The sequence below is a fragment of the Trematosphaeria pertusa genome (genome assembly GCF_010094035.1).
Source record: "Trematosphaeria pertusa strain CBS 122368 unplaced genomic scaffold BU26scaffold_28, whole genome shotgun sequence".
Classification (NCBI taxonomy): Eukaryota; Fungi; Ascomycota; class Dothideomycetes; order Pleosporales; family Trematosphaeriaceae; genus Trematosphaeria; species Trematosphaeria pertusa.
In genome coordinates, this window is record NW_022987239.1 from 143,930 (window position 1) to 170,009 (window position 26,080).

Here is a 26,080-nt window from a genome sequence, read left to right on the forward strand (position 1 = left end):
GCTCTCTACGAGCACCTGATGGAGTGGCGCAATTTGGGAAGCATCTCCTGTCTCTAGAGTCAATGAGAATCCTCTTGTGAATGACCACTTCCACCTGGCCTGAAGCATAGCCATCGTGATCCAGCTGGGAACGCAGTGAGCTAGCATGCGCTGGACTGCACGTGGCTGGGAGACTTCTCGCCATTCGCTCCATGCTCCTGGCTAGTGCTAATCCCATTTCCACGGAGGAACGAGAGCCCCCTACATCAGCGGTTCGCAGCTGTCGGAAGGCTGAAAGCTCGAGGCCCGCAATTCCGTGCGGGGAGCGAAACGCGTTCGCTGAAGCCCACCCAGAGCGAGCAGCTTTGCCTTGAAGCAGTTACCGTCGGGATTCGAATCTTGCACCAGCAGTTAGCGCATGCCTAGTCAAGATAAGCAATTGCCAAGCTTTAGGATTGCGGCTGAGGCGCGACCAGGTGGATGGGCTGGCCTAACGGCATCCTGGCATAAGGAGCCCAGCGGAAAAGCTTGCGCTGTAACACAACATACTGTTACCCTCGTGTCGGGAAAATGGTCGTCGTTCGCGAAGTCGCAACTTCTTTGATCCTGAAGAGCCGAATCTGTGACCGCATACATACAGTGAGCAATAGTGCGCCAGGCACGTAGTCTCACCTCAGCGGAAGCGCAAACCCATGGCAGCTGCGTCGTTAGTTTATCCGAGTCCTGGCGCCGTTTATGCGGCGAAGGACCCGTCTCCGATCGCGCAGGCTTCTCCGATGAAAGCCACTCAAGGCTCCACATGGTGGGTTTTCCACCAAGTCTAAAAATATCCATCTTCCAGAAGTGCTGGGCCCAGCCCCTTCAATTTCAACACCATGAACTGCCAGGGCCTCTCGACGATGCGCCTTGCTTGTTTCATCAAATGGCTACGCTTCATCGACAAGGTACTTCTGGTCCAGCTATCCTTTCTTGGTGGCCTGGTCCCACAGGGTGCGCGAAGAATATTGGGGGCCATTCATCCACGCGCTCGCTTGCAGGGTTTCTCGGTGACCGAGAGAAATGAAGCTCACGCCAGCACCACGTGAATGTACCCTTGTTGATACCAATTGGACGAATGCTTGAAACCTGATTCACGGCCCGTCCGAGTGGTAGTGATCGCCTCTGCAAGGCGCATTCCTGGAGGAACAACTGAATGTGGTCGATGCTCGCGCGCAGCCCCCACACGCTCAATAGACAGTTCGACGCCGGAGCATTTTGGCGCGGTAAGATTTGTGTAACATTGCTCGCTGATCATGCCATTGTGGGCTGTGCCTGAATGAGGTCTTCTCGACTTCAGTCCACCATCCGACACGGCAACCCGAGGTTCGAGCTTGCGACGCGTTCTGTCGATGTCGTGTTCGAAAAGCTTCGCGACGGCGGACGAGTGTGAAGCGGCGGTTCCGCACGATGAAGAGATTCCAGTGCGATCGATAGGTGTCTCGTTCCGATCCGTCAATGCCTTCGCTTTCGCAACACCAACCGACTACCAGAGGACTTTTGGCAACTTCCCGCTCGCACTCGCGAAGCAAGCCGCCACTTACGTCGGATATGGGAGGGACAAGCGACGAGTGAACATCCTGCGAAACTGCGAGGGCGTGGTGAAAAGCGGAGAGATGCTGCTTGTGCTGGGGAGGCCTGGAGCAGGATGCTCAACGTTGTTGCGAACGATTGCCGGCGAGACGAAGGGATTCCAGGTGGAAGATAATGCGGCTTTCAATTACCAAGGAATCAAGGCCTCCCACATGCACTCGCGCGCACGAGGAGAGTGCAGCTATCAGGCCGAACTCGACGTCCACTTCCCGACGCTCACAACATGCGAGACAGTCATGGTTCCTGTCCAGGCGCGGAGCACGGGAGTTTCTGGCCCCCGGCGCGTCGTCCGAAAGAAGATCGAGATGGCGAGAGCGATGCGGATACTTAAAGACCTTGGGTTGTCGCACACGGCGGACACAAAAGTCGGCAATGAAGAGATACCAGGCATTAGCGGCGGAGAGCGGAAGAGGTTGAGCATCGCAGAAGTGCTCGCATCCAGTACCGCGCTCCAGTGCTGGGACAATAGCACTCGCGGGCTGGACAGCGCGAACTCGCTCCAGTTCATTCGAACAATCAGGGATCGGAGCAATCGCTTGGGAACCACCGCGTTGGTGAGCCTGTACCAAGCGTCCGATGACATTTATAAGGTTCGTTTTCTCCCCACTTCGTCTTTGGAAACTTGCTGACCGATGCACCAGATGTTCGATAAAGTATGTGTGCTGTGTGAAGGTCACCTGGTTTACTTCGGCCCCACGTGGATGGCACGCGAATACTTCGAACGGCTTGGATTTGTCTCCTCCGAAGCCGATACGGACGCGGAATTCCTCACATCAGTGACGAACCCAGCTCGCAGGCGTATCCAGTCTGAAAACGGGAATATTGTTCCGCGGACACCAGCCGAAATGGCGGCGAGGTGGCGGTGTTCCCTTGAGCGCGCCGAGCTGCTCAGGGACATTGCCCTCTTCGAAGAGATGCACCCGTTCACGTCGACGGGTATACCTTCAGAGCCGTACCGCGTCTCGATGGTCCGCCAGGCCAAACTATGCATCACGCGCGGATTCATCCGATTGAAGAACGATCTGGCACCTCCGATATCCAATCTCGTGGGCAACTGCATTCTAGGCGTAGTCCTCGGCACAGTGTTTCTCAACCTTCCGGACGACACGAGCAGCTTCTTTGCTCGCTCCGCACTGCTCTTTTTCGCGACCCTACTCAATGCCTTCGTTAGCGGCTTCGAGCCAGGCATGATCTGGGACTCCCGGCCTATCGTCGAGAAGCACTATCGGTACGCGCTTTACCGGCCAATCTCGGATGCTATCGCCTCGATGATATGCGACTTGCCGAACAAGATTGTCTTTTCCATCACGTTCAATGCGCCCATCTACTTCCTGCCGAATCTGCGAAGGACTGGTTCGGCATTCTGCACTTTCTGGCTCTTTTCCTTTACGTGTTTGCTTGCGATGTCGATGATATTTCGTGCGATTGGATCATGGTGTACAACACTAGCTGGCTCGATGGCGCCTGCCGCTCTTTTCATGCTGCTTCTTATGATTTACTCGGGATTCCCATTGCCGGTCCCATATATGCGGCCGTGGCTGCGGTGGTTCAACTACGTGAATCCTGTCGGATACACGTTCGAGAGTTTGATGATAAACGAGGTATGTGCACTAGTTGGACCGGTTTCGCCGTCTGGGCTAATGGGCGTGTGCAGTTCTCTGGCCGTGAGTTCCCATGCCAGCAGTTCATTCCCCAGGGTCCTGGATACGGTGACAATGTGTCGGCCAGCCAAACATGTAATGTCGTCGGTGCCATGCCCGGACAAGGAGTCGTTCGAGGAGATGATCATATTCGTATGAGCTATGGATACTCTCCTGATCACCTGTGGAGGTATGTCTGTTGTCTTCTTGTTTCGTACCAATTCTGAATTTATTGCACAGGAACTTCGGAATTCTGATCGGTATCATGGCTTTCGCATGCGTGCTCCACCTCTTAGGCGCAACCTACGCCACAGTGAAGCGAAGCCGAGGCGAAGTCCTCTTATTCAAGGAACGTGGCGCCGCAATAACTGAATCTGTTCAAGAAAAGCCCCTTCGAACCGATTCGGGTATTGCTGAGACGTTGACCGATAAGCCAAAATCGGTTAGCAATCATGGAGAAGTGGCGCTCTGCTGGGATAAGGTGACGTTTGACGTCAAGGCCGGAAAAGCATACAAACGACTCTTGAACGAGATAGATGGCTGGATCGAGCATGGGACCCTGACTGCTCTAATGGTGAGGCCCTGAGCTCCTTCGTCCCCCTTAGTCCTTCGAGACTAACTCCTAACAGGGTGAATCCGGAGCCGGCAAAACCACACTGCTCAACGTCCTCGCCGGCCGTGAATCTGTCGGTATAGTCCGCGGCGACATGCTTATCGACCCTTCGTTTGCTTCGGAAGGGTATGCTAGGAAGATCGGATACGCCCAACAACAGGATATCCATCTGCCCACAGCAACGGTGCGAGAAGCATTACAGTTCAGCGCCCTGCTTCGGCAGCCGAAATCGTATTCCAAGGAGGAGCGCTTGGCCTATGTTGAAGAAGTCATTGTTTCCTTGCAGATGGAAGCATTTGCCGATGCAATCGTCGGCGTGGCTGGAGAGGGTCTCAATGTCGAACAGCGCAAGAGGCTCACCATCGGAGTTGAGCTTGCGGCACGACCGGAGCTGCTCCTGTTTCTCGATGAACCAACTTCCGGTCTGGACAGCGACACCGCGTGGGCAATATGTTCGCTCCTGCGCAGGTTGGCGGACCAGGGCCAGGCCATCCTCTGCACCATCCATCAGCCGTCGGAGTCCTTGTTTAGCATGTTTGACCGACTGCTTCTTCTCCGACAAGGCCGATGCATCTATTTCGGAGACATCGGTCCCAAGGCTGATGCCATGATTCGGTACTTCGAGGAGCGAGGCGCAGATCCGTGCGAAGAAAGGCAGAACCCTGCTGAGTGGCTACTGGATGTGACGAATCACCCCACTGGTCTCATCGACTGGACGGCCGAATGGCAGAAGTCTGCCGAGAACCAGCAAGTTCGCGATAAGATTGAGACTCTCCGAGAGAAGCTGCTCAAGACCGAGGAGTACGAGATGAGTAAGCTGCAATTCGCAACATCGTTCCCGACCCAACTGCGGCTCACTACGTCGCGGCTGTTCACCCACTTCTGGCGGACGCCGACGTATCTGTACTCAAAAGCAGCCCTGTGCCTCGGGTCGGCATTGGTCATCGGCATCTCGTTCTGGCTCTCGCCGAACACGCTCCAAGGCGTTCAAAACGAAATATTCGCCGTCTTCCTCCTCATGACCATCTTCACAAACCTCGACCAACAGATCATCCCGCAGTTTACTGCATACCGCAGCATCTACCAAATCCGAGAAGGGCCTTCGAAGATGTACTCCTGGGTCGTGTTCCTCTTGGCCAACTTCATTGTGGAGATTGCGTGGCAGACTGTCATGTCAGTGATTCTCTTCGCCTGCTGGTACTATCCCATCGGCATGCAGCGAAATGGGAACCCCACACACGACGTCAGTGAGAGATCCGGCATCGTCTTCCTCTTTATCTGGTCGTTTATGCAGTTCACTCTCTCGCTCTCCTATCTCGTCGTAGCGGGGATGGCGTCCGGTCCCACCGCCGTCAATATCGCGCAGCTCTTGTACTCTCTTTCTTTGATCTTTTGCGGCGTCCTCGCGAAACCGTCCGTACTTCCTCGTTTCTGGAAGTTTATGTATCGCGTTACGCCGCTCACGTACTACATCGGAGGCTTGCTTTCGGCCACGCTGGGCGAAGTACCAGTCCGCTGCTCGCTTTCGGAAGTCGTTCATATTCCGCTTCCTTCAGAGTACACGGCTGGATCGCTGCTGGAGTCGTGCCAGAGTTATCTGGCTGTGTTTATGTCCAACAACGGCGGAGCGCTGGCGGAGAGCACATCGCCCGGTATGTGCTCTTACTGTCTTGTCACTAACACGACGGCAGTTCTGGATACTCTGGAGATACACGGAGGGCGGTGGTGGCGACTCGGAGTCTCACTCGGATATGTGGTGTTCAATATTGCGGGCACGTTCGTAATTTACTGGGCTGTATGGGTCAGGGCTAGAAGCAAACGGGGATAGCTGTGAATCTCCTAGTGTAGCCCATTCTGTCTAATGAATCCAACCAGTGATCACTAAATCGGCCGTTTTCTTCATACCTGTGGCATGGAAACTTGTCGAGGGGGTTGACGCTCCAATCGCACCGGGGAGGTTCGTACGTTGACGGATGGCCAGGCGTGCAAGCTCTATGGCATGACTCAGACAAAGAAGAATAATCACGAAGATGGGAAATGAAGCGGAAGCGCGAATCCTGTGATAGCTACATGAGGGGGCCGCAAGTGTCGACGAAGGTTGGAGAGAGCTATGCCGACTCGGGCACTAGCGCGGGGCGGAAGCGGAATCCTTCCGGGAGATCGCTCTAAACAAACCTCGTTGCTACATCGCAGGTTCCATGGCCAGTACAGTCTTCCTTCAACGAAGGATTACGTCTCTTCTCTGTGAGGCGCTAGAGTTATTGGACGCTTTGCCGGTGTCTGCACATGGTTTGCCTGATTCCTGCCGGCGACCGCTTTCTTCACCGTCGCTCGATGCATTCCCATCCCGTCTGCTAGATCCTTCACAGGACTGGATGGAACGTTCTACCAATATCGCGTTATCTCACACATGAGATCATGTGTGAGTGAAGATCGGCGCGGTGTAACTCCCAGTTACGTTATGGCCTCATCGAGATCTTGACGCATCAGGGGAAGCCTGAGGTAGTTCGCGGACCAGATTCTGCGCCAATGGTGGCCAAGCTTCTCCCCTTTCAGCAAATTACATGTCTAAGGCATTGACCCGAATGAGCTTTTCTAGGTACTTGGAAGAGCTATGAAATGGCATGGCTTTCGAATTGCCCATGTTCTTGCTACGATAAGCTACACAATAGGCGACACGAGACCGGGTGGCCTGAGCTGTAAAGGACTGTCGCCAATTAGCGCTTACGCATTCAGCCCGTATTTATATATTGCGGTCTGATCCGCTGACTACAACCGGCTATACGAACGCCCTCATCACATAAACGCGACCGCGTTATCTTCTGCAACCGCGCCGCCCAACCGCGCTAGCTCACGTCCCCGTCGACCTCCTAGGACTTTCTCAACCACAACGGATATCCTACACAATGTCCAAATCAACGCGCAAAGTGCCCGTCGAGGTCCTGCACCTCTCCATGCCGCGAACAGGCTCGGTATCCATGATGGCAGCGTACAATATCCTTGGCTTGACCACCTACCACGGATTTGACTACATCGCGCGACCGCACGACCATATCGAGTGGGAGAAGGCCATCGACGCCAAGTTCTTCGGGAAAGGCAAGAAGTTCACGAGAGAAGACTTTGATCGAGAAGATTTTCTGGGGACGTTCCAGGTGTTGAGCGACTTTCCAGTGCAGGGCTTCGCGGAGGAGTTTCTAGAGATGTATCCCGAGGTACATCTTCAATCGCACTTTGTATCCGACATATCGTTAATTAGAATAGGCCAAGGTCGTGTTGGTGGAGCGCGACATGGACAAATGGTACCACAGCTTCGACACCCAAGTCATCCCTGCCCTCTACACCTGGAAAACACAGACCCTGATCAACTTCTTGGAACCCTACTTCATGAAAGCCCATCCTGCGACGACCATGATGAAGCTGCAGTACTCCTTGTTCAACTGCCACGATCAGGCAAGCTTCAGTGCGAATACGCGGGAGACGTACCGGAGGCATTACGACATGGTCAAGAGCAAGGTCCCGAAGGAACGACTGCTGGTATACGAGCTCGGCAGCGGATGGGAGCCGCTGTGCAAGTTCCTTGGCAAGCCTATTCCGGATGAGCCCTTTCCCTTCAAGAATGAGAGCAAGGAATTCGAAATCTGGATGCGCAAAATCCAAACCAAAGTTCTTCTGAGTGGGATCAGGGAAGCAGCGAGGTTCATGGTAATTCCGGCGGGCATCGCGCTGGCGGCATGGGGATTACAAAAGTCAGGATGGTTGGCCTGACAGCGGAGCAAGAATACGGAGGTGGGCACCCAGCAGCACTCCGCAAAATCTACCCAAATTATGTGAGGCGTGCGTGACGCTTCTATGCTCCAGTGTCTGCCGCGCTGAGGACAATTAGTGGTGTGAAGCATCGTGAGATGCAAAAAGCTGACCTTCAGCAAGTCGCCCCTATATTATAAGACGAGACACATTAACAAATAGCCAGACGTCTACACTCTTTCTACATATTAGCTAATAGAGCATATATTCTCTAAAGTTCGCGCCAAGAAAGTAGAAGCATTCGTTGCCCACATTAGCCTAATCGCCGTACGCCGTGCCTTGCGGCTACCCTTCCTAATTCGTTGCTTACATCGCATAACCTCCTCACTACTTCCTTTTCCGACCCAACATCTCAAGGAAGACCTCTGCAAGTCTGCTGACAGTGCATTTAGATCTCACTTCGACCACCAATCAATGGCATCTTGGTCAGATAATCGTTCGGTTTTCAGTACACCACAAACGTTCCTGGCAATGTGGAGGCAGCAGCGAGTGGCACGAGACGGGCTTGTCCTTCCATTAATGAGGAATTATCTCTACCTTTACCACCCGAATTCCGCTTTCCCTTCCCCGCAACGGGGCGTTATAACTACCGGCAGCCCCGCGACCATTCAATGCACCCCAGTGCAGCTTCCCGTGGTCTCGGAATCCGGGGTAGATCGGCAGCATGAAGTTCCACACTCCTGCTTCACTTCTTCTCTCCGCCTCCGTGACGCTTACTCTCGCCGCTGATATCTCGGAATATGTGACGGCGCCAGAAGCCATCGAGCCGCTCTTCGATGTCGAGGCGCTCCCTCGGATTGTCAACAGACGACAGAATGCGACAGAGTTCTGCAGGACCTCTCCAGGAGATGCGGACTGGCCTTCGGATGCGGACTGGGAGGCTTTCAATGAGACCGTGAAAGGCGCGCTCATCAAGCCTGTGCCCAGGGCTGCCGTGTGCCATAAGAGCTGGCCGGAATACTACGACGAGGAGAAGTGCAAACATGTCGTGGCGAACTGGAATAATCACGAGGAGCGGTAAGCTGCCTCTTCATTGACACAATAGGACGGCTGCTAATTATATCAAGTGTGGCGAATCCTACAGATCTGATATATAACTACTTCCAAGGCGAATCTTGCTACCCCTCCCTGGACCCCTCCACGCCCTGCACCACCGGCGGCGATCCTGCATATGTCGTGAATGTCACTACGCCCGAGCAAATCGCCTCGACGATCAAGTTTGCAAAAGAAAAGAACATCCGGCTCATCATTAAGAACACAGGCCACGATGTCAGCGGAAAGAGCACGGGCGCAGGGTCGCTTAGCATATGGACGCACAATATGAAGTCCATTGAGTGGCTTCTAGACTACAAAACTGCTTTCTACTCTGGCCCGGCGATTCGGGCTGCTGCCGGTGTTTCAGTGGGCGAATTCTATCAGGTGGCTGAAGACCATGGCGTCACTGTTGTCGGGGGCGAGTGCTCGGTGCGTATCTACACCCTTTCAGTCCCTTATACAACTAACACTTTTGAGCACAGACCGTAGGTGTAGCGGGCGGCTATCTCTCAGGCGGCGGTCACTCGCCCGTAGGCGGCTTATTCGGCATGGGCGCCGACAACGTCGTCGAGCTGACAGCCGTTCTCCCCAACGGGACCCACGCATACATTACCTCGACCACCACCCCTGATCTCTTCTGGGCCTTCCGCGGCGGCGGCGGCTCCACCTTCGGCATCGTAACTTCCGTGACCGTCAAAACGCATCCCAAAATCCACACCACCGTCTCGCAATGGGGTTTCGCCACCGGCGTCTCCGGCAACACCACCGTCTCAAATGAGACCTTCTGGCAGGGCGTGCGCGCCTACCTCGAGCACGTCCCCGCAATCGCCGACTCAGGCTCGCAAGCCTTCGCCTCCGTCGCGCCCTCCACCAGCGGCTACACATTCAAAATCTCCTCCTTCGTCGCGCCCAACCACACCGTCGCCGACTACGACACCCTCATGGCGCCCTTCTTCCGCAAGCTAACCAACCTAGGCATCAGCGTCGCGCAAAACACCACCTTCCACCCCTCCTACTTCGGCGCCTGGCAGCGCGCCTTCCCCAAGATCAGCACGCCCTACGATCCGAACAAGCCCCTCCTCTCCACAGGAAGCCGCCTCTTCCCGCGCCAAAACTTCGAGGACGCAGCGCTCTTTGGAGACACGCTCGCCACGCTGAAGCGCATCAACGATATGGGCTACAGCTTTATCTTCTACGCGCAGGACAACCATCTGCGCGCGGGCGTCGACAACGCCATTAATCCAGCCTACCGCGCCTCCGTCGTTTTCCTCATGGTCTCAGCCAAGTACCCTGCGCGCGCATCGCCGGCCGTGGTGAACAGCGCGCGCGACACGGTGACGAAGGTGCTAGTGCCAATGCTGAAGAAGCTGACGCCTGGAGGTGGGACGTACATGAACGAGGCGGATGTGCGGGAGGAGGGGTGGCAGCAGAGTTTCTTTGGCGGCAATTATGCGCGGCTGTTGGAGCTGAAGAATTTGGTGGATCCGGAGAGGCTGTTTTGGGCGAAGACGGCGGTGGGGAGTGAGGAGTGGTATGTGCAGGATGATCGGGGGTTGCCGGAGGTGCAGACGGGGAGGTTGTGTAGGAGGGCGTGATTGGGTGTGGTGGGCAGAGGGTAGGCAGGCCGGTGGGTGATGGAGGAGAATTGTGGTATGTGTACAAATGTACTTGAGCTAGCTAGTACCACAGATGATGAGATTACGCCCGCCAATGCAGCGGATACCGTGCGTAGCTTTCCAGATATCCAAGCCACTCCACCTACACTGAGCAATACCTCTAACCGCATCCCGTTCAGTCAAAAGCAACTACCCTTACCCCACAGACCCCTCGTCCAGGATAGTAGACCCTTCATTTTCGCTCTACACGGACCTATTTTCCCCTTCGGAATGTGCAGATGGTTCCTCTTCATGCGCGGACATCTCATCACGGCTTCTCAACCCTCGCTTTGCCTCCTCTGCTTCGTCACATCTTCTGGTATAGTCTACTGCACGCGGCTTTTTGCGCTGCACGATCTTCTTCGGGATCGTTCCGTCGTTGTTACTTCCCAGTAGGAGGTCGGAAGGGAAAAGGTGGATTGTGCGACACGTGCGTGGAAGGCGAAGCGATGGAAAGAAGACTGCGCAAGAGAATCGAAAGAGCAGAAGATAGTTCGAGAGGAAGAAGATTCCACGCGAGCAGCAATGCCACATCACGTACTGCGAGGTACAGTAGGCACTCCGAACTCGCTTTGCTGCGCCACATGAACCACTCAACATGAGCACGTGGCGCAACATCCGACCACTAACCAGGCCATGAGCCACACCGCATACTCGTGCGAAAGGATCTCGAGGCCGATTTCTTAAACTCTGTTGATATGCGGAATCAGCCTAACAGAACAGCCTTACGCAGGATGAATAACTCCGGTATCTGTGGGATTCGGACGTAAGTGTACGCAATCGGGGCGATTTGGCACTGGTATGGATGAGCGGTAGTATGAGTGTTCCACACAAGAGCTTGGTCCAAAGCGTTTCTTGTCATAACTTCGTTGCTCGGTATGAGGGTGTTGCAGGGGTTCAAAGGTGGATAAAGAACGCCGCTCAGAAGACCAAGTCTTCGCCAACCCCCTAATTTCGTTTGGCTCTCAAGTGTTCGTCGCCAAGCTTGGATAGTAGAAGAATGCTCCCCCTTATCGACAAGTCAGCCAATATCCATCCACCACCGAGCAGTTCCCAATCCGTCGTACGTCGAGTACCAAGGGATGCCCCAGGGCTTGGAAAGCGATGTGCGAGGCGTGGTATTCGAGCTCGTTCCGCACATGTTGCCCCATCTCGTCGTGCCGCGCGCGGAGAAAAAGTTCGAAAGCGGTCTCTGTTCGAGACAGGTGGCTGCGGGTTTGGCTCTCACATTGTCAACCACGAATCGGCTGAGCGCCGGACTGCGTCAAAAAGCTTCACGCATTCCACCACATTATTCGCCGAGAGTAGTATCTTATATTTCACTTTCTCTTCACGGTCCTCACCCTCTTCCTCACCCTCTTCCTCACCATCTTCCTCACCCTCTTCCTCACCATCTTCCTCACCCTCTTCCCAAGCTACGGGCCCTTTGTCTCTTCTCACGGTTTCCAGGTCCTTCACCGGCGTCCACGTTCCCCATTCATAGCGCAACAACTTGTCCGCCTCCAGCTCAGTCCTGACCGCCTTCCCCATGTCGTTAGGACCATCAGGAATGATAAAGGTGATGGTAAAAGACTGATCTGTTTTCGATGTCTGCTTAGGGGACAGTACAGCGTGCGGACTTAATACGAACCAATTTCCGCGATACTCTCCACGAACGCAGAGAAGTATGTCGTGGCGCGTTGTGAATCCGACCTTGCTGTCGCAGTACTTGCACCTAAACTTCTTTCTACTGCACAGCCAGAATGCTCTAGGATATTTTGGGAACGAAATTTGAGCCACCAGCAGCGAAGCTTCTACTGGGCTCTGGCCATTCACAAACTCTGCTAACGCCGTGGAATGCAATTCTAGGGCCGACCATATTATGCCCATGTAGCGAACATTCCAAGCGTCAAAATGCCTGCAGGCTCTCCAAAACAGCGAAGTGGCATCTTCGTCGTAGTTTACTGCGAAGGAAGAACCACCACTTGCAAGAGCGAGAAGCCCGTAGATCCGATCGCGGGCATCAGAGCATTGTGAGTTCGTGCGCCGGCGCAGAATGGACGAGAGCGGCCGGGGAACACCGAGCTTTCGTTCGACGAAGGAGAGTACCATAGCAGGGGTCTCCTCAAGCGCCGCTTTCCGTGACCATTCCATTTCTAGAACCGAGGTAGCGTTAATAGCCGAACCGATACGGCGCCAATTAATCTCGTCGTATGCGTGTAAGACACGAACTGATTGCCCAAGCAGCACTTCTTGCGTAATCCAAGTACGATTCCAGTATGGATGTGTACATAGCTCTTTAAGGCCATCACGCACGTCTTCGGGAAGAGAGTCCCTCTCCGCATTGATCCAGGAGAAGGCTTTGCTCAAGGCGTAAGTGTTGCCCAGCCAGGCGAGTACTTCGCTCGCGCCACGATAGATGTCGCCCATGCGTTGGATCTGATGCCCTCTTTCGGCGTTGTCGGACTGATTGATACACAGCGCATCGATCCAAAGTTTCTCGTTGGGGAAGCGTACTCGCGCCATCTCCAAGAAGTCGTGCAGGTTCTTCCTGATGGGGGACGTAGACCCGTTCATCAGAACTTCATGTGATTCCGTCGCGTCGCCCCACATGTAGGAGAGACATTTGTATGTCGTGGGCATCTTGTCGTGTCGTATCCGGAGTTGAATTCGTCCATCGGCCTTTTCTGGAAGGATCTCCAGCAGGCGGAAGGAATTAGGCGTATCATCCAGCGGCTGATACACGAAGGGTTTCCTTGAGGTGATAGACGAGGACGGGAGTGCGCCGTCTTCTTCCATTGGGATTCACGTCCACGCGTGGCAACCAGGCAGGCAGCAAGGCTAATGGCTGCCGCCAAGAATGAAGGATTTCGATGAAGGCGAAGGAGGAAGATGTGAGAATTGCCAGCTAAACTACCCCAGGAGACCGCGATGGAAAGAAGGAAGAAAACGTCAGGAAGAGGACGAGCGGGAAAGCTGTTGCCTGAGCTCAGCCACGTTCAGCCTTGCCTAAGGCGCATGGCATGATAAGAGCAGGCTGAGCAGCCGTTAGCCTGCAGATCGTCGAGCTCGTATTCTGAGAGGAATAAACGCGCCAGGCATGAAGAGATGCGACTGTGAGCGCTGTAGGATGTTCGCAGTCGTAAGTTGAGACGGTTCGAGCTGCGCGGGCAAGGAAAAGACGGGCGACGCAAAATCCTCTAACCTGAAACGTCTTAGCACGCTACTCAATCTCACCACGAGGTCAACAAGCAGACCACTCCTACGCACGATTACAACTGCAGCTTCATCTCCCCGCCGCCCAAGCAAGTATATCCAGGCATCAATCTCATGCGTTCACGCTCAAATCCCCACCTCCCCTCCCGAGTCGCCAAACCACGAAAGAGGGGCTTAGACCATGCCTGAAAATGCAGCCCTGGAGGATTCCAGCCCCTACCCTGAAACCCTTGCCGAGGAATCCTCCACCCTCATCGGTATCTCAGCCTCTGGGGCGTTGCATATTCATGGCTATGCGCCTGCTTGGCGGGCGGAGAATATATGTTGTTGTGTTGCTCAGGATGCAGCGCAGCGCTTGATTGACTTGCTATTTCTTCCTGGCTGGCAATAACTACCTTATCTGAACTTGGACGCGACGGGACGAGACTACAACTACACGAAGACTATCGACACCGACATCGACACCGGCACTTTTGATACCGCGAAGAATCAGACTTCAATCCCGTTCGATCCCAACCTTTGTCTACCACGAAGAACCAGACTCCAATCCCACCCTCCTCCTCCCTCCTCCAAACCCCCAAATGCCACCCCTCATCCACCGCGCCCTACCCTCCACCCTGTAAGCCCCACTACTTCCTCCCCCTCCCCGTCTCCCTTCACTCCTCCTTCTCCCCCTTCCAATCCCTACTAACTCCCACCAGCCCTCCCTCCTCCCTGCTCGAACTCTTCCGGCGCAAAATCGGCGGCGGCCGCGGAGGCGGAGGAGGCGGTAGCATCGGCGGCGGCGGCGGCGGTGGTGGAGGCGACGGAAGCGGACTCTCAGAAGGCGCCATCATTGCGCTGGTCGTTGGGCTGACGGTGGGGACGGCGGTGCTGGCGCTGCTGTTTTATTGGTGTTATAAGCGGGAGACGGATGTGGAGAAGAAGAGGAGGTCGTATATTTAATTGGGATTGAGTTGAGGGATTGAGGGTGGGATGCAGGTGGGGAGGGGGCTGGTGGAAGGAGGGCGGGTGTGTTGGTTGATGATTGATGATAGATACCCTTTTTCTTATTTCTGGACGGAAAGACTTGATTTATAACCTACAGTATGCTTCTCTTAAGTCTACTAATTGAGCCAAAAAAACGAACGCTTACCCACTGCAACAATCTCCTTCCTCACCCTCAAGCTTACATCCAACCACCACCACCCCTCCCCCCTATCCCCTATCCCCTATCCCCTATCCTCGCACCCCCTTCTCCCCCTCCCCCACCCCGTCCAGCACCTCCTCCGCCCTAACCCCCGCGGTCTCATTCCCCGTCCCCTTCCTCTCCGCCGTAGCATCCGCATCGTAAAACTGATACAGCGGCTCCGCAGCCGGCACATCCCTGCGCAGAATCTTCTTCTGCACATACCACGGCAGCTTATCCGTATAATACCGCGCGTGGGCGCGATTCCCAACATTGAAGACGGTGTCCAGCTCCTCGAGCGTGAGATTTTTGGTTTCGGGGAGGAGGAAGTAACAGTATCTGTTTGTGCGGTGAGCGAGGCGTTAGATGTAGAACCTGGTGGGGGGAAGAAAGAAAGATGGATGGATGGATAGATGAGTGGACAGAGGAACGTAGGGAATGCAGGAAAACTTACACCCAACCAAAAAAGTTCCACGCGGCATACCACCCAAACGCGCCCTGCGGACTAAACGCCCGCACAAGCGGCGGCCACGTCAAGCTCAGCAAAAAATTAAACCCCCAACATGTCGCCGTCGCAAAGCTCATGCCCACATCCCTAATATACAGCGGGAACGCCTCCGCGGAATATGTAAACGGCACGGGCCCCTCCCCGGGCGAATACACAGCCATAAAGGTAAAGATCGCCGCGGCGATGCTGCCGATGCGCGCCTGCGACGGCGTGCCGTCCGCGTTCTCGGGGAGGAAGAAGGACATGCCGCACCAGAGCAGGCAGAGGCCCATGAGCGGGAAGGTGGTGAGGAGTAGGTTGCGGCGGCCGAAGGTGTCGATTGTGTAGATGGCGGGGATGGCGAAGAGCCAGTTTGTGGCGCCGGTGCCGAAGGAGACGAGGAGCGCGTTGGAGCGCGAGAAGCCGGCTTGTTCGAAGATGGAGGAGCCTGGGAGGGGTGTTGTTGTTAGCGGGGCTCGAGGGCGGAAGGGAGGGAGAGGGGAGACAGACTGTAGTACGCAATAACGTTAACGCCGCAGAACTATCATCCTGATTAGCCTCCTTCTATCACACATGACAGACACTCGGGTATAATCAGAACCAGCCGGGGACTCAGACAGACATACCTGCTGCATGAACATAACGAAAAACGAGCTCTGCGCCGCCCTGCGATTCCTCCTCACCATAAAGAACTCCTTAAAAAGGTTCTTCCCCTCGCGCTCCGCCTGCTCCACCTCCAGCAGCTTATACGCGTAGTACATGTCGCGGGCGGCCTGAATCTTGTGCCTGCGAAGCCGACACAGCGCGCCGAATGCTTTGTCGTATTTGCCTTTCTCCATGTACCTGATCGGTCATTCATCAGCTCAGCGCCTATGGAGGCCGCAATGAGGGCAGCAAGAGGAACTCAACTCACCATCTCGGCGACTCAGGACACAGATAAACCTGTATCATAACGAGGAAAGGCGGAATCGACGTACTCGCCAGCATCCAGCGCCACTGGGAGAACTCGCCGAGGAAATCGCAGTCCTCAAACGCGACAGACACAACAAAGCCAATCATAATCCCAAACGCCGTCCACATCTGCCACATCATGGTGAGCGCGCCGCGGATCGTCTTGGGCGCCGACTCCGCGGCGTAGACAGGCGTGGTGCTCGACTTGGCGCCGACGGCGAAGCCCAGGGCGAAGCGGGCGATCAGGAGATTGTACCATCTGCACGCATCGCGACGCGTTAGTATACGGGGTGGGAGAGTAAGTCAGGGGTATGGGTGGGCTTACGACTCGGCGGCAGCCATCCAGAAGCCAGTCGCGAAGGAAATAAAGCACGAGACGAAGATGGTGCCGCGGCGGCCGATGTAGTAGTTCAGCGGCGCGTTGGTCCAGCAGCCGATGAGGGCGGAGCAGAGGTACGGCGCGCCGTTGAGGAGGCCTTGCTGCCATTCGTTTGTGATGTTGAATTCGTCGAAGTAGTAGAGCTGCAGGTAGGCTTAGCATCCATCCATCCATCATCACTCCACGCCAAACAAAGAGGGGAACGGGAAGGGAAGGAAGTACCTGAGCACCGTTGACAGCCGTCTGATCCATGCCCTGCACGATGGCACTGCCCGCGCAAAGCACAACCAAAAAGTACAGCATAAACGGATGATCCCAGCGATGCGTGATCTCGTGCCTCAAAAGCCCCTTCTCCTCCTCGTTAAGCTGGCCCACGTACTCAAAGCCGTCTTCTCGCTGCCCGACGCGTGCGATCAGCGCACCTTTTCGGAAGACCTCCTGGTACTCCGCGAGTCCTTTCTCAACGACCCAGGCATCGACGTCGCGGATGACCTCCTCCTCGCTCATGCCGGCCAGCGGGTTGCGGAGGAGGGCGGCGACGGAAGCCTTCCTGGCCGTGCTAGCGCGTCGCGAGCCTGCATTCTCGGTGAATTGCGTGTCGTTGATGGAGGGCTTGCTGCTGTTTGGAGACGAGATGTTTGGCTCTGTGGCCTCGATGTCAGGCCGAAGAGGAGGCATGGTGTATCGTGCTATGCGTGGACTCCAAGCTAGACCAAGGTTTCTCTGGGCTCCGAATATGCTCGAAAGAAGAAAAAGCGTCTCAAAAGAAGCACATCAAGCCCCGTTAAATACTCATTCCCTAGTGCTCGCTCCCCACCCCATAGCAAAGGACAAAAGGCCGCCATCGCTCTTCCTTCCCTATCCCCACCCCATCCAACACATTGGCAGACGCAATCTTACCTCCCGCTCAGAAACCCAAGACCCTCCTCCAAGAAAGGTACTCTACACTTCATACGCAACACCAGTTCTGTGCCGACGTCATGGTGGAGTAGTTCAAGAACGGACAAGAGAAGTGTCTCCCTTGGCGAGGGTTGGCGGGAGCGGAAGGCGGGAGGCGGGGTGGCGCTATGTCTGCTAGCCAAGGTCCGCACGTGCGGGCGGCCTTGAGGCGGAATTGTTTGGGGCCAATGGAACATGCTTCCTCGTTAGGATCATCAAGCCCGAAGGATGGTGTTGAGGTGGTGTTTCGCGGGAGGAGTCTTGATCTTAGCCTTGGCGCGGATCATGCCTCATGCGGTAAGCCGAATCTCACACCGGCATTACGCTGCCGTGTTCCGCCTGCGGAATCTTGGATTCTCGTTAGGATCTTATTTTTTGGCATTCATAGTGCATCGATCGATGGAGTGGCACAGCAGTTTGCCTGAGAATCCAATCCATTGTATACCCATTGTTGCGGCAGGAGGGTGGCCTAACCCATGACAAGCCCAGTGTACCTATCTACAGATATCCCCCGTGTCGAAAATATACAACGGAATTGAATATACAGTAATAATATGGCCGGAATCGTATGCGCCAAATAAGTATGCGCTAAAGAAATATTCGCACGAAGTACTAACAATAGAAAAGCAAGATGGAGATAAACAAAAACCGCCGAAACATCGGCCCCGAAAACAGCGGTAACAACCCCCTTGAACAGACAAAAGAAACGACGGTAAAATAAGAACGTTCCGTGTTATAATCAGTAAAATGTACATGATGACCCGGAAGGCGACACAAGCCAGCCACATCGAATCGGAAGTGAAAGAAGAAAGAGAGGTGACCACCATTCTCAAAACCGCGTAACGCAGGGCAACACGTCGTAAAAACACAGAAGTGATCTTACACAAAGAAATATGGGATGAGAAAGTATAAGAGCAGAAGACATTACATCCAAAGAAAAGGCAAAGTAAATAGTGAAACGACAGGAACGGGATAACCATAAAACATGGGAAAAATTTCTAGTCAAAGCCGGCCACCCTCCCGTCCGCAAAATTCCGTGCTCTTTACCCATATGCCTCCTTCAATCCCATTAGAAACGCCGTTGCTCCCGAATCATTGTGGTACGATCCTCGTCCGTATCGCTCGTGTGCTCGTGGGCCCGTAGTCGTCGTTGAACTCCGATAACGCCGTCGTGAACTGCCGTCAGTCCGTGTCCATGTCACGTACATACCCTGTCGTAAGCTGGGAAGGGGAAGTCCAGTAAGGGTAGTCCAGATAACGCCGTAAAGCCGTGCCAGAAAGTCGAAGTGGGGCCGGAGAAGCCGTGGCCGAAAACCAGAAGTCAGGTGGAAACGCCGGGTAACGGGTATAGTACAGAACGTATGGTCCCAACCGAAAAGTGTCAAAGTCGTTGGAACATAAGGCTGGTCCATGTCGAGTGGGCACATGGGTCCTTAGGTTGGTCAATATATCCATCCGGATCGGGAAGGTATCAGAAGCTTTCCGCGAGGGAATAGCCCTGATCACTGTTGTTCCTCTCGTGGACGTTTCTTTCGTGCTCGTCTCTCTTGTCTTTTCGAGTCCCAAAGCTACGACCCTTTCCACCCGTTTCTGCGTGGCTGCGAGGGCACCCGGCGTAACTGCAAAAGTATTGGACTCGGTTGCGGGCGTGTTGCTGCTCGTGGTGTCGACGCAGGTCGGCGAGACGACCAAAAGTCAAGTCATTGCAGCTTGAATCGGCGCACTTGAATTTCTTCTTGTTCATCAGGACGTGGCCGATCACGTCTTCGTCGCGGGTACGGGATTGGCGTGCAGCGGGGCGGCGGCGACGAGGCGTTGGGGCTGACGGAGAAACAGCGGGCGGGGAGAGAAGGGGAGTTTGGATTGTGGCGGACATCTGGGGTGCCGAGTATTGCGGACTGTGCAAAGTTAGAGGAGACCTCGCGAGAGTGGTTGGTAGCACTTACGTAGAGAGGTGGATATGGGCTGCTGCCTGGTGACCAATCGAGCCGGTCGAAAGACGGGGGTTTGTGGTTCGAAAGTTGACCAAACTATTGGGGTAACAGTCAGACACTGTTTGGAGAGCGCGCACCAAATTGAAGTCCAATGCGGTTTGGCTTAAAACATCGGCTGCTCGAAGGGTCGATCTGTATACATGGGAGAAATTCTTGCGGCTTCTGCATGGAACAGAAGCTCACGGGCAACGGGAAGTGGCTGTCCGTGCCGAAGCGCCTTTGCTATGGTACATGGGCCTTCGGGAGCATATTTGATCGTAAAATGCAAAGAGGGATGATCGAGAATGGGGTCTTTGAATGGCACGGACACGGCTGTTCCCGACCACATCAACTCCACCACGGGTGATGATGAACAATGAGTGGCACTTCAGGTAATTTGTCGACTGCTTCCAGTAAGTTGGGCGGAGGTTGATCTGTTTGCAGGGACACCACGAAGGCACTCGTACCGAGAACGGGGTCGAAAACAATGAAGGGTCACTCCAAGCAAGATTCGAACAGAGCTCCACGTGCACGGAAGGTTTCCGGCGTTCGCAGGTCTCCACAGAGCCGATTTGTCCGTGGTCGCGTAATAGTTTATTCTTGTCTCGGAGATGTTCAAGGCGGACCATCGACTATGGACTTCCAATCCGATCTTCTGTTGGGACAAACTGCAAGCGAAGTTGAGAGAAAGAAGTGGACGTACCCACCTTTGGTCGAGTTCTGGAGGCAGAAGCTCGAACAGTACTGTACCTGTCCGGTAAGGACAAACCCCCTCCAAATCCGGAAATAACCGCTGTCCAGGCCTGTGGCATTCGATCCCTGGCAAAGGGGCGAGGGGTCCGCAGGGGGGAGGGGAGGGGGACTTACAAGTATCATGCGGCCACCAAATGTTAATGTCCACGCTGCGTGGCAATGCTGGGGACGTCGAATAAGGGCTAAGGGCCGGGCATCAAGGGAACAGAAGGGGTCGGACGATGTCGTGCGAGTGATGTCGATCGAGGCATGAAGGTTGATGAGTATGGGGCGGATCACTATCTGAGGCAAATATCGGGGGAACCCAGGGAGGACGCCCAGCTTTCCGGCTCATGAGGGAGGGCACAGGTGGTCCACATTCTGGAATGGAGGGCTCCTTGAATGGGAATGGCAGCTGGCCAACCTTCCGGTCTGGATATTCCTGGGGCGGAGACCTGGGGCTTCCTGGAAAACTATCTAGCTCCGCCGGACTCGCGTGGTCGCATCATTCGATGGGAGAGACGGCTTTCCAAGCGCGGTATGCGCTCGGTGTTCCATGAGGGAAAAGAGGAAGGCAACAAAATGGTCCTTGTACCAGGCTCGCGGAAATAGGGCATTGGGACCGGCACCGGCACCGGCACATCCAGCAAGGGAAATTCAGTGGCAAAGGCAGATATCCAGGCATTGGGAAGACTCCTCCAGGCATGCGATACTCCTGGTTCGAAGTACTCAGGAAGAGCCCAGTCCTCATCCAGGTTGAGTCCAATCCAAGCGGCAAAGGCTATCCTGACCTAATCCATGGCGATGGCGCTGATTTCCTTTACTTCATCTCAAGTCATGTGACGCTAGGAAGAGCACTTACTCAGCATGCCCATTGTTTCCAGCTCTCACCCCGCTATTGCCATTCTGCACCACCGCATTGCCAAAATCCATGTCGATGCCGAATGGGACACCGGAGTCCGGCGCCCCAGGGGCCGCATGACTGAATTGAGGGGTAACCGGTGAGCCTGTTGTGTGCGGCATCGTGATTGGCGCCGAGTGGAAGTAGCCGTTAGGCTGCAGTTGTGTTGCGAAAGGCTGAGGCGACGCCAGCTGCTGCGTGGTTGGAGGGGTCGGCGAGCCTGAGTAGCTTGACGAGCCGTAAGGCTCCGGCTCGCCCGGCTCGAGCTGCTGGCTGATGTCTTGCTGGACGTGGAGTTCGAGGAGGTTGGCGTTGAGGTCGTAGCTCGGTCGTTGGAGGCGAAAGCCACGTCCGCCCGGGAATTGGTTGTTGTAAGTGGCGGCCATGGATGCCGAAAGCAATGACGACAGAGAACTTTAAGATAAAGAAGGGGCAACTGAAGAATGATGAAGGTGCGAAGTTTGTCTGGCTTCGGGGAGTGAGGGGGCGGGAGTTGTCGCAGCGGGGAGTGAGGCAGCCTATGTACCTTCCAATCGAGCTGGAGGACCTCTTCTTGGCCAGCAAGCCACAGCCTGCTTGCGCGATTATTCGACGAGGCAGACGAGCAGGCAACCGGCTGGCGCGCACCGCATCGTAGATTAGGACGGAATATGCAGCCAAAAGGCAGGCCTTCACAAGCCATGCGGGCGGGTTACACTGCTGGGTGCTCTACGCGAACGCTACCAGCTCTGTGAGTGGTCGCCTCACATTTCGAGGTCCCGCGGAACAGCTCCTCGCGCTGAAACTATATGTAGTCCATGGCCACGAGACTGATGACTGCGAGGGCACGTATGAGCAGCCTCAGCCTATCCGATTTCACCCGTTCAGCCTCCCATCTTCCAGACCTTCACGCTCGAGTCCCCGCCCGCGGAGAGTACCTTACCAGCCTTCTCCCACGCGACACCTGAGACGCCGTCTTTGTGCGCGTTCATCGCCTTGGTCCGTTTCCCCGGGTCCTCCACGCTCCACACCATAACGTTGGTGTCGAGCGAACCACTTGCCGCGAACTTTTCGCTCTCATCCCACGCCAGGCACGTGATGCGGGCCGTGTGGGCGCTCCACCTGTCGGTGATGAGCGTCCAGTCCCCGGTGGCTTCGAATGCGTATATCTTCCCGTTATTCGCACCCGCAGCGAGCTTGTCTCCAGAACCCGAAAAAGCAAGCGCAGAGATAGGGGCTGTCGCGCGACGAAGTTCTATCCCTGTCTCTTTCAACTCCGCCCCCGAGAGTGTGTAGATATGCACCAGCTTGTCATCTCCGCCCACGGCGACATTTGGTCCATGTGCAGCTATGCACGTAGGGGTATATTTGACAGAGAGCGAGCCAGCCTTGTCCCCCTTAGAGTAGATTGATATCGAATCGGACGACGGGACCAGGGCTACACCTGACGACGTCGCGACGCCCTTTGGCTGAAAGCTGAGTTGAGTCGCGGCCCCTGTGAAGATCTTGTTCGAAACGGAAATCGATCGCAGAGTGTCATCCCAGCCGACGCTGTAAACTTCAGCTTCACCCTTAGAATCTAAGGCAGCAAAGCCTGCCACGTAGTTTGAGTGGGAGTCGCCCTCAACCTTCTCGGCGATCCCTGCAGAGATATCCCAAGCAAGGACGCGGCCGTCGTAGCTGCCAGTGCAGAATGTTGATCCAGAGATGGCGGCAGCGGTGATGTTCTTTTGGTGACCGCGGACGACGCGACTGGGGTTTGGGTTGCCATCTCTAAGGTAGTTTAGATTCCCCTCGAGGTCAACGCTAATAATGAGGCCGTCGCTACGGCCGGTGGGCCAAACAACGCCAACCTGCTGGTCTGGAACACTGGGGACGCCCTCCTCTCCCATTCTCCAGGTCTGGACGGCCTTGCCCGCTTCTGGGTCCCATACTCGGACGGTTTGGTCGGCGCTGGCTGTCACGAATTTCTTCGAATCCTTTGCCCAGGAGATGCCAAAGATGCTCCCTGTATGCACGCCCTCCCCAATTTGTCCCTTTGCTTCTCCTGTCCTCCCATCATATAACCATATCCGCTTGTCCGCGCCAACGCTGGCGAATACGGAGCCGTCCGGGGCAAAGGCTGTGCCGAAAACGAAGCGGTTGTGTTGCCCTCTGAGGCTAGTATTGAACTTGAATGGTGCGCCGTGGTAGAAGACGAGGCTTGTGTCGTCAGAACCCGTTGCCGCACGCAGGGGGCGCTGTTGGCGTATGGAGACGCTGTTGATCTGCGACGAGTGCCCTGAGATTTCGCCAACGCTGTTGCCGCTGTCGGCAGTGATGCAATGGCCGAAACGCTCCTTTCCGTCACCGACAGCAATGATGCGCTGCGAGTCCCCATCCCACGCGAGATCGTTTATGCGGCCGGCGATGATGTGGTATTCTCCTACACAGTAGATGGCATTGTCAGCCTCACTTTCTGGACGGCCCGCAGTCCCTCTGTCAGCACAGCCCGGCAGCCCCGAAGCCCCTCTTTCGTTGAGCACCATACTGTCGCCTGCATACACAGACCTGCAGGAGCAGCGTGTGTTGCCCTCGGGGCTTCACGGGCTGCTTTCAGCTGCAGCCTTGCAGCAGCTATCATGGCCGTCGGCGTGGGCTTTACGTACCCTTTGTAGCGCCCTCGCCCGCGCAATCCCACACCCGCACTGTGCCTGAGACATCTCCACTGGCGACGTAGAAGCCCGAGGGCGCGAAGCGGGCGACGGTGGTCTGGGTCGTGTGTTGTGTGTATTGTTTACTGATAGCGGGGTTGTCTATAGACCGCAGGAATATCGACTTGCCGGCCTACGTCATGAATGAGCTCGCGGGCGCCCCATGGCCAATATAGCATGCGTTCTTACTGCATAGGCTATGCGCTCGCCCTTGGGGTCCGAGGAGAGAGGTGTGGGTTGCCCGCGTTGCGTCGTGGGCGATGCAGCCCAGATTGCCTCTGTTCGCCGGGGTAAGTTCTCTCACTGCTCGAAGCAGGTATCAGGGCCAATTACCGGAGATAAGAGACATTTCGAAGGATCGCTTCGCCCAATGCTATGGTACTGTACGAAGGTAGAGGAGGGTGGGTGGAATAGGGAAAGAGATCTTGTTGAGGTGCCTGTTGGCGGCTTCGTCAGACTTCGGGTTCAGGTTTCGGGTTCCCCAGCCTCAAACGCGGGGGGTGGCTCGTGCAACAACGTACCAATGGAACTACGACGTCGTCCCTGACTTTGAAGAGACAGAATTAAATTAGCACCCGCGGACAGCGTAAAGGAGAAAGGTTGTATGTTGAGCTATTGCGAAAAAAAAATTTTTAAGTAGACGAAGGTGGTGACCTCGTACCTTCCCGATCTTCACACAGCACAACCATGTCATTCACAGCCCTCCATCCCCAAAGTCCGCTTCACAACAGCTTCCAACAACACCCCCGACCCCGGCACCATCACCCGCGGCCTCCAAGTCCCCGCAAGCGCAAACCCACAACTCTCCAGCAGCTTCCTAAACTGCGCCACCGTCCGCTCAAGCGAAGAGTAACTCCCCATCATATTCAAGTCCATCTTGCATTGATACAACGACACATCGCTTTCCGGCAGCACACTCTCATTGATCAACAGCACCGAGTCTTCAGACATCGCATCGCGGATGTGGCCCAAGATGACGGCAGCCTGCTTATCGGGCCAGTCGTGCAGCACGGTACGGAGGTAGTACGCCTTCGCGTTCTGGAACTGGGTCGGCTGCGGCTTGAAGAAGTCGTGCGCGATAGCTTCGATGGCGGAGGGGAGCTCGGCTTGCTGAAGGACTGCTGGCGCGTCTTGCAGGACGAGGCGACCCGGCAGGTCCGGGAAGGCGGCGCAGAATTTGGCGATGTCGTGGCCGATGCCGCCGCCTATGTCGACGAGTAGAATGTCCGAAGGCGACGTGACACGTAGTCGCTCGCGGACGGGGTAGAACTCGAACCACTGCTCTCCGCGCTGGATCGGGGCTAGACTCATCGTGGCGTTGAAGGCTTGCTGCAGGTGGGGTTTGGTGGAGAGCCAGTTGAAGTAGTGTTTGTCGGTAGCGTGGGCATACTGGAAGGGCCCGTTGAAAGCGTCGTTGGGATTGTGGTATCCGTTCTCGGCGAAGTAGTCGGGCAGGAAAGCGATAGTTGGGAGCTTTGAGGAGCTGTATGTTCAGCGGCGGATGATTATTGTCGGTTCCATAGCTTACAGATGGATAACCGCCTCGCGCAGCGGAGAACCACTGACGTATGCGCGCGCATGAGGCTTTGGGACAAAGCCTGCTTGAGCCTCCTCGAAGAAGCTCATAGCAACTAGCATCCTCATGAGGCGCTGCACGAGGATGATGTCCGCTCCAGACTGTTCTGCTAATGCTTGTGCAGTCACCGGCGCTTGAGCAGACACTGCGGTATCGATAAGTTTCATGTCAACCGCAAGGCGCAATACTACCCCTTCATATCCCTCAAGCACATCAGCATCCTGCATGGACAGAGTGGGAGGTGAAGCCTACTCCTAACATGAGCCGCCCAGTAGTCTCCAAAGGGGTTTCGAGCTGCTCTTTGATCCTGTCACAGGCCCCTACAATTCTTTGACGTTGCTGGTCATCTAATTGGCGGGGGAGAGCATCTGCAAATGCTGCGAGGACATTCTCAAACTCTGAGGCGTCCATGACCGAATCGAACGAACCTAGAAGAGAACGCATTGGGAAAGGACGAAAGAGAAAGAAAAACCAAGATAAGTATTGAATTAGAGAGAGGATGTGATAACGCGCGAAATGATATTGCGGCACAGCTACGGCAACTCACCCGGACGCGCTGCGGCGTAGCCGACATTTGCAAGGTCTTTAAAGGAACCGAATTGCTATAACTGACAAACGAAATCAAGAATCCTTCGGCTTACATGCATAAAGCTCAATGAATGGGTGCTTTTTTGCTAGCCGTGTGCAGAGCCGGAAAATGCCTTCGTAACTCTGCGGAGCCTCCACTATACGTGTGCCACGTCCAAGCCATC

At 55.3% G+C, this 26,080-nt stretch overlaps 10 protein-coding genes across 10 annotated transcripts; 4 read left to right on the plus strand and 6 right to left on the minus strand.

Moving 5' to 3' along the window:
* Positions 1 to 1,176: 1,176 nt before the first annotated feature.
* Positions 1,177 to 5,773, plus strand: BU26DRAFT_525845 (AtrD, ABC-transporter). Its single transcript, XM_033830603.1, has 5 exons — positions 1,177 to 2,198; positions 2,250 to 3,209; positions 3,263 to 3,438; positions 3,489 to 3,822; positions 3,878 to 5,773. The coding sequence occupies exons 1-5, from the start codon at positions 1,368 to 1,370 to the stop codon at positions 5,687 to 5,689; spliced, it is 4,113 nt and encodes a 1,370-aa protein (XP_033675620.1). The 5' UTR covers positions 1,177 to 1,367; the 3' UTR covers positions 5,690 to 5,773.
* A 596-nt stretch (positions 5,774 to 6,369) lies between these two features.
* On the plus strand, positions 6,370 to 7,857 carry BU26DRAFT_497571 (uncharacterized protein). The gene is made up of 2 exons (XM_033826295.1): positions 6,370 to 7,073; positions 7,123 to 7,857. Exons 1-2 carry the CDS (start codon positions 6,768 to 6,770, stop codon positions 7,624 to 7,626), a joined length of 810 nt encoding a protein of 269 aa, XP_033675621.1. The 5' UTR covers positions 6,370 to 6,767; the 3' UTR covers positions 7,627 to 7,857.
* Positions 7,858 to 8,329: 472 nt separating this feature from the next.
* On the plus strand, positions 8,330 to 10,343 carry BU26DRAFT_611488 (FAD-binding domain-containing protein; the record flags this gene model as incomplete). Its single annotated transcript, XM_033836068.1, has 3 exons — positions 8,330 to 8,682; positions 8,733 to 9,129; positions 9,183 to 10,343. 3 exons carry the CDS (start codon positions 8,330 to 8,332, stop codon positions 10,293 to 10,295), a joined length of 1,863 nt encoding a protein of 620 aa, XP_033675622.1. The 3' UTR covers positions 10,296 to 10,343.
* A 2,361-nt stretch (positions 10,344 to 12,704) lies between these two features.
* BU26DRAFT_442084 (HET-domain-containing protein) lies at positions 12,705 to 13,133 on the minus strand (the record flags this gene model as incomplete). The annotated part of the gene is made up of 1 exon (XM_033824491.1): positions 12,705 to 13,133. A coding segment is annotated over one exon (429 nt), but the record flags the coding sequence as incomplete, so codon positions are not given.
* Positions 13,134 to 14,131: 998 nt separating this feature from the next.
* On the plus strand, positions 14,132 to 14,495 carry BU26DRAFT_572562 (uncharacterized protein; the record flags this gene model as incomplete). Its single annotated transcript, XM_033834249.1, has 2 exons — positions 14,132 to 14,169; positions 14,252 to 14,495. 2 exons carry the CDS (start codon positions 14,132 to 14,134, stop codon positions 14,493 to 14,495), a joined length of 282 nt encoding a protein of 93 aa, XP_033675624.1.
* Positions 14,496 to 14,768: 273 nt separating this feature from the next.
* On the minus strand, positions 14,769 to 17,407 carry BU26DRAFT_587158 (MFS sugar transporter-like protein; the record flags this gene model as incomplete). Its single annotated transcript, XM_033834677.1, has 7 exons — positions 16,758 to 17,407; positions 16,482 to 16,678; positions 16,119 to 16,415; positions 15,832 to 16,048; positions 15,716 to 15,746; positions 15,173 to 15,653; positions 14,769 to 15,057 (listed from the first exon to the last, which is right to left on the minus strand). Exons 1-7 carry the CDS (start codon positions 17,211 to 17,213, stop codon positions 14,769 to 14,771), a joined length of 1,968 nt encoding a protein of 655 aa, XP_033675625.1. The 5' UTR covers positions 17,214 to 17,407.
* A 1,328-nt stretch (positions 17,408 to 18,735) lies between these two features.
* On the minus strand, positions 18,736 to 19,553 carry BU26DRAFT_203600 (uncharacterized protein). The gene is made up of 2 exons (XM_033820566.1): positions 19,421 to 19,553; positions 18,736 to 19,372 (listed from the first exon to the last, which is right to left on the minus strand). Exon 2 carries the CDS (start codon positions 19,348 to 19,350, stop codon positions 18,946 to 18,948), a length of 405 nt encoding a protein of 134 aa, XP_033675626.1. The 5' UTR covers positions 19,351 to 19,372; positions 19,421 to 19,553; the 3' UTR covers positions 18,736 to 18,945.
* A 1,340-nt stretch (positions 19,554 to 20,893) lies between these two features.
* BU26DRAFT_203626 (uncharacterized protein) lies at positions 20,894 to 21,852 on the minus strand. The gene is made up of 2 exons (XM_033820567.1): positions 21,042 to 21,852; positions 20,894 to 20,970 (listed from the first exon to the last, which is right to left on the minus strand). The coding sequence occupies exon 1, from the start codon at positions 21,760 to 21,762 to the stop codon at positions 21,067 to 21,069; it is 696 nt and encodes a 231-aa protein (XP_033675627.1). The 5' UTR covers positions 21,763 to 21,852; the 3' UTR covers positions 20,894 to 20,970; positions 21,042 to 21,066.
* Positions 21,853 to 24,313, minus strand: BU26DRAFT_203334 (WD40 repeat-like protein). Its single transcript, XM_033820565.1, has 5 exons — positions 24,274 to 24,313; positions 24,086 to 24,189; positions 23,942 to 24,030; positions 23,708 to 23,885; positions 21,853 to 23,484 (listed from the first exon to the last, which is right to left on the minus strand). The coding sequence occupies exons 2-5, from the start codon at positions 24,099 to 24,101 to the stop codon at positions 21,944 to 21,946; spliced, it is 1,824 nt and encodes a 607-aa protein (XP_033675628.1). The 5' UTR covers positions 24,102 to 24,189; positions 24,274 to 24,313; the 3' UTR covers positions 21,853 to 21,943.
* Positions 24,314 to 24,364: 51 nt separating this feature from the next.
* Positions 24,365 to 25,803, minus strand: BU26DRAFT_525850 (S-adenosyl-L-methionine-dependent methyltransferase; the record flags this gene model as incomplete). Its single annotated transcript, XM_033830604.1, has 3 exons — positions 25,581 to 25,803; positions 25,281 to 25,531; positions 24,365 to 25,235 (listed from the first exon to the last, which is right to left on the minus strand). Coding segments are annotated over exons 1-3 (1,232 nt in total), but the record flags the coding sequence as incomplete, so codon positions are not given.
* Positions 25,804 to 26,080: the final 277 nt, after the last annotated feature.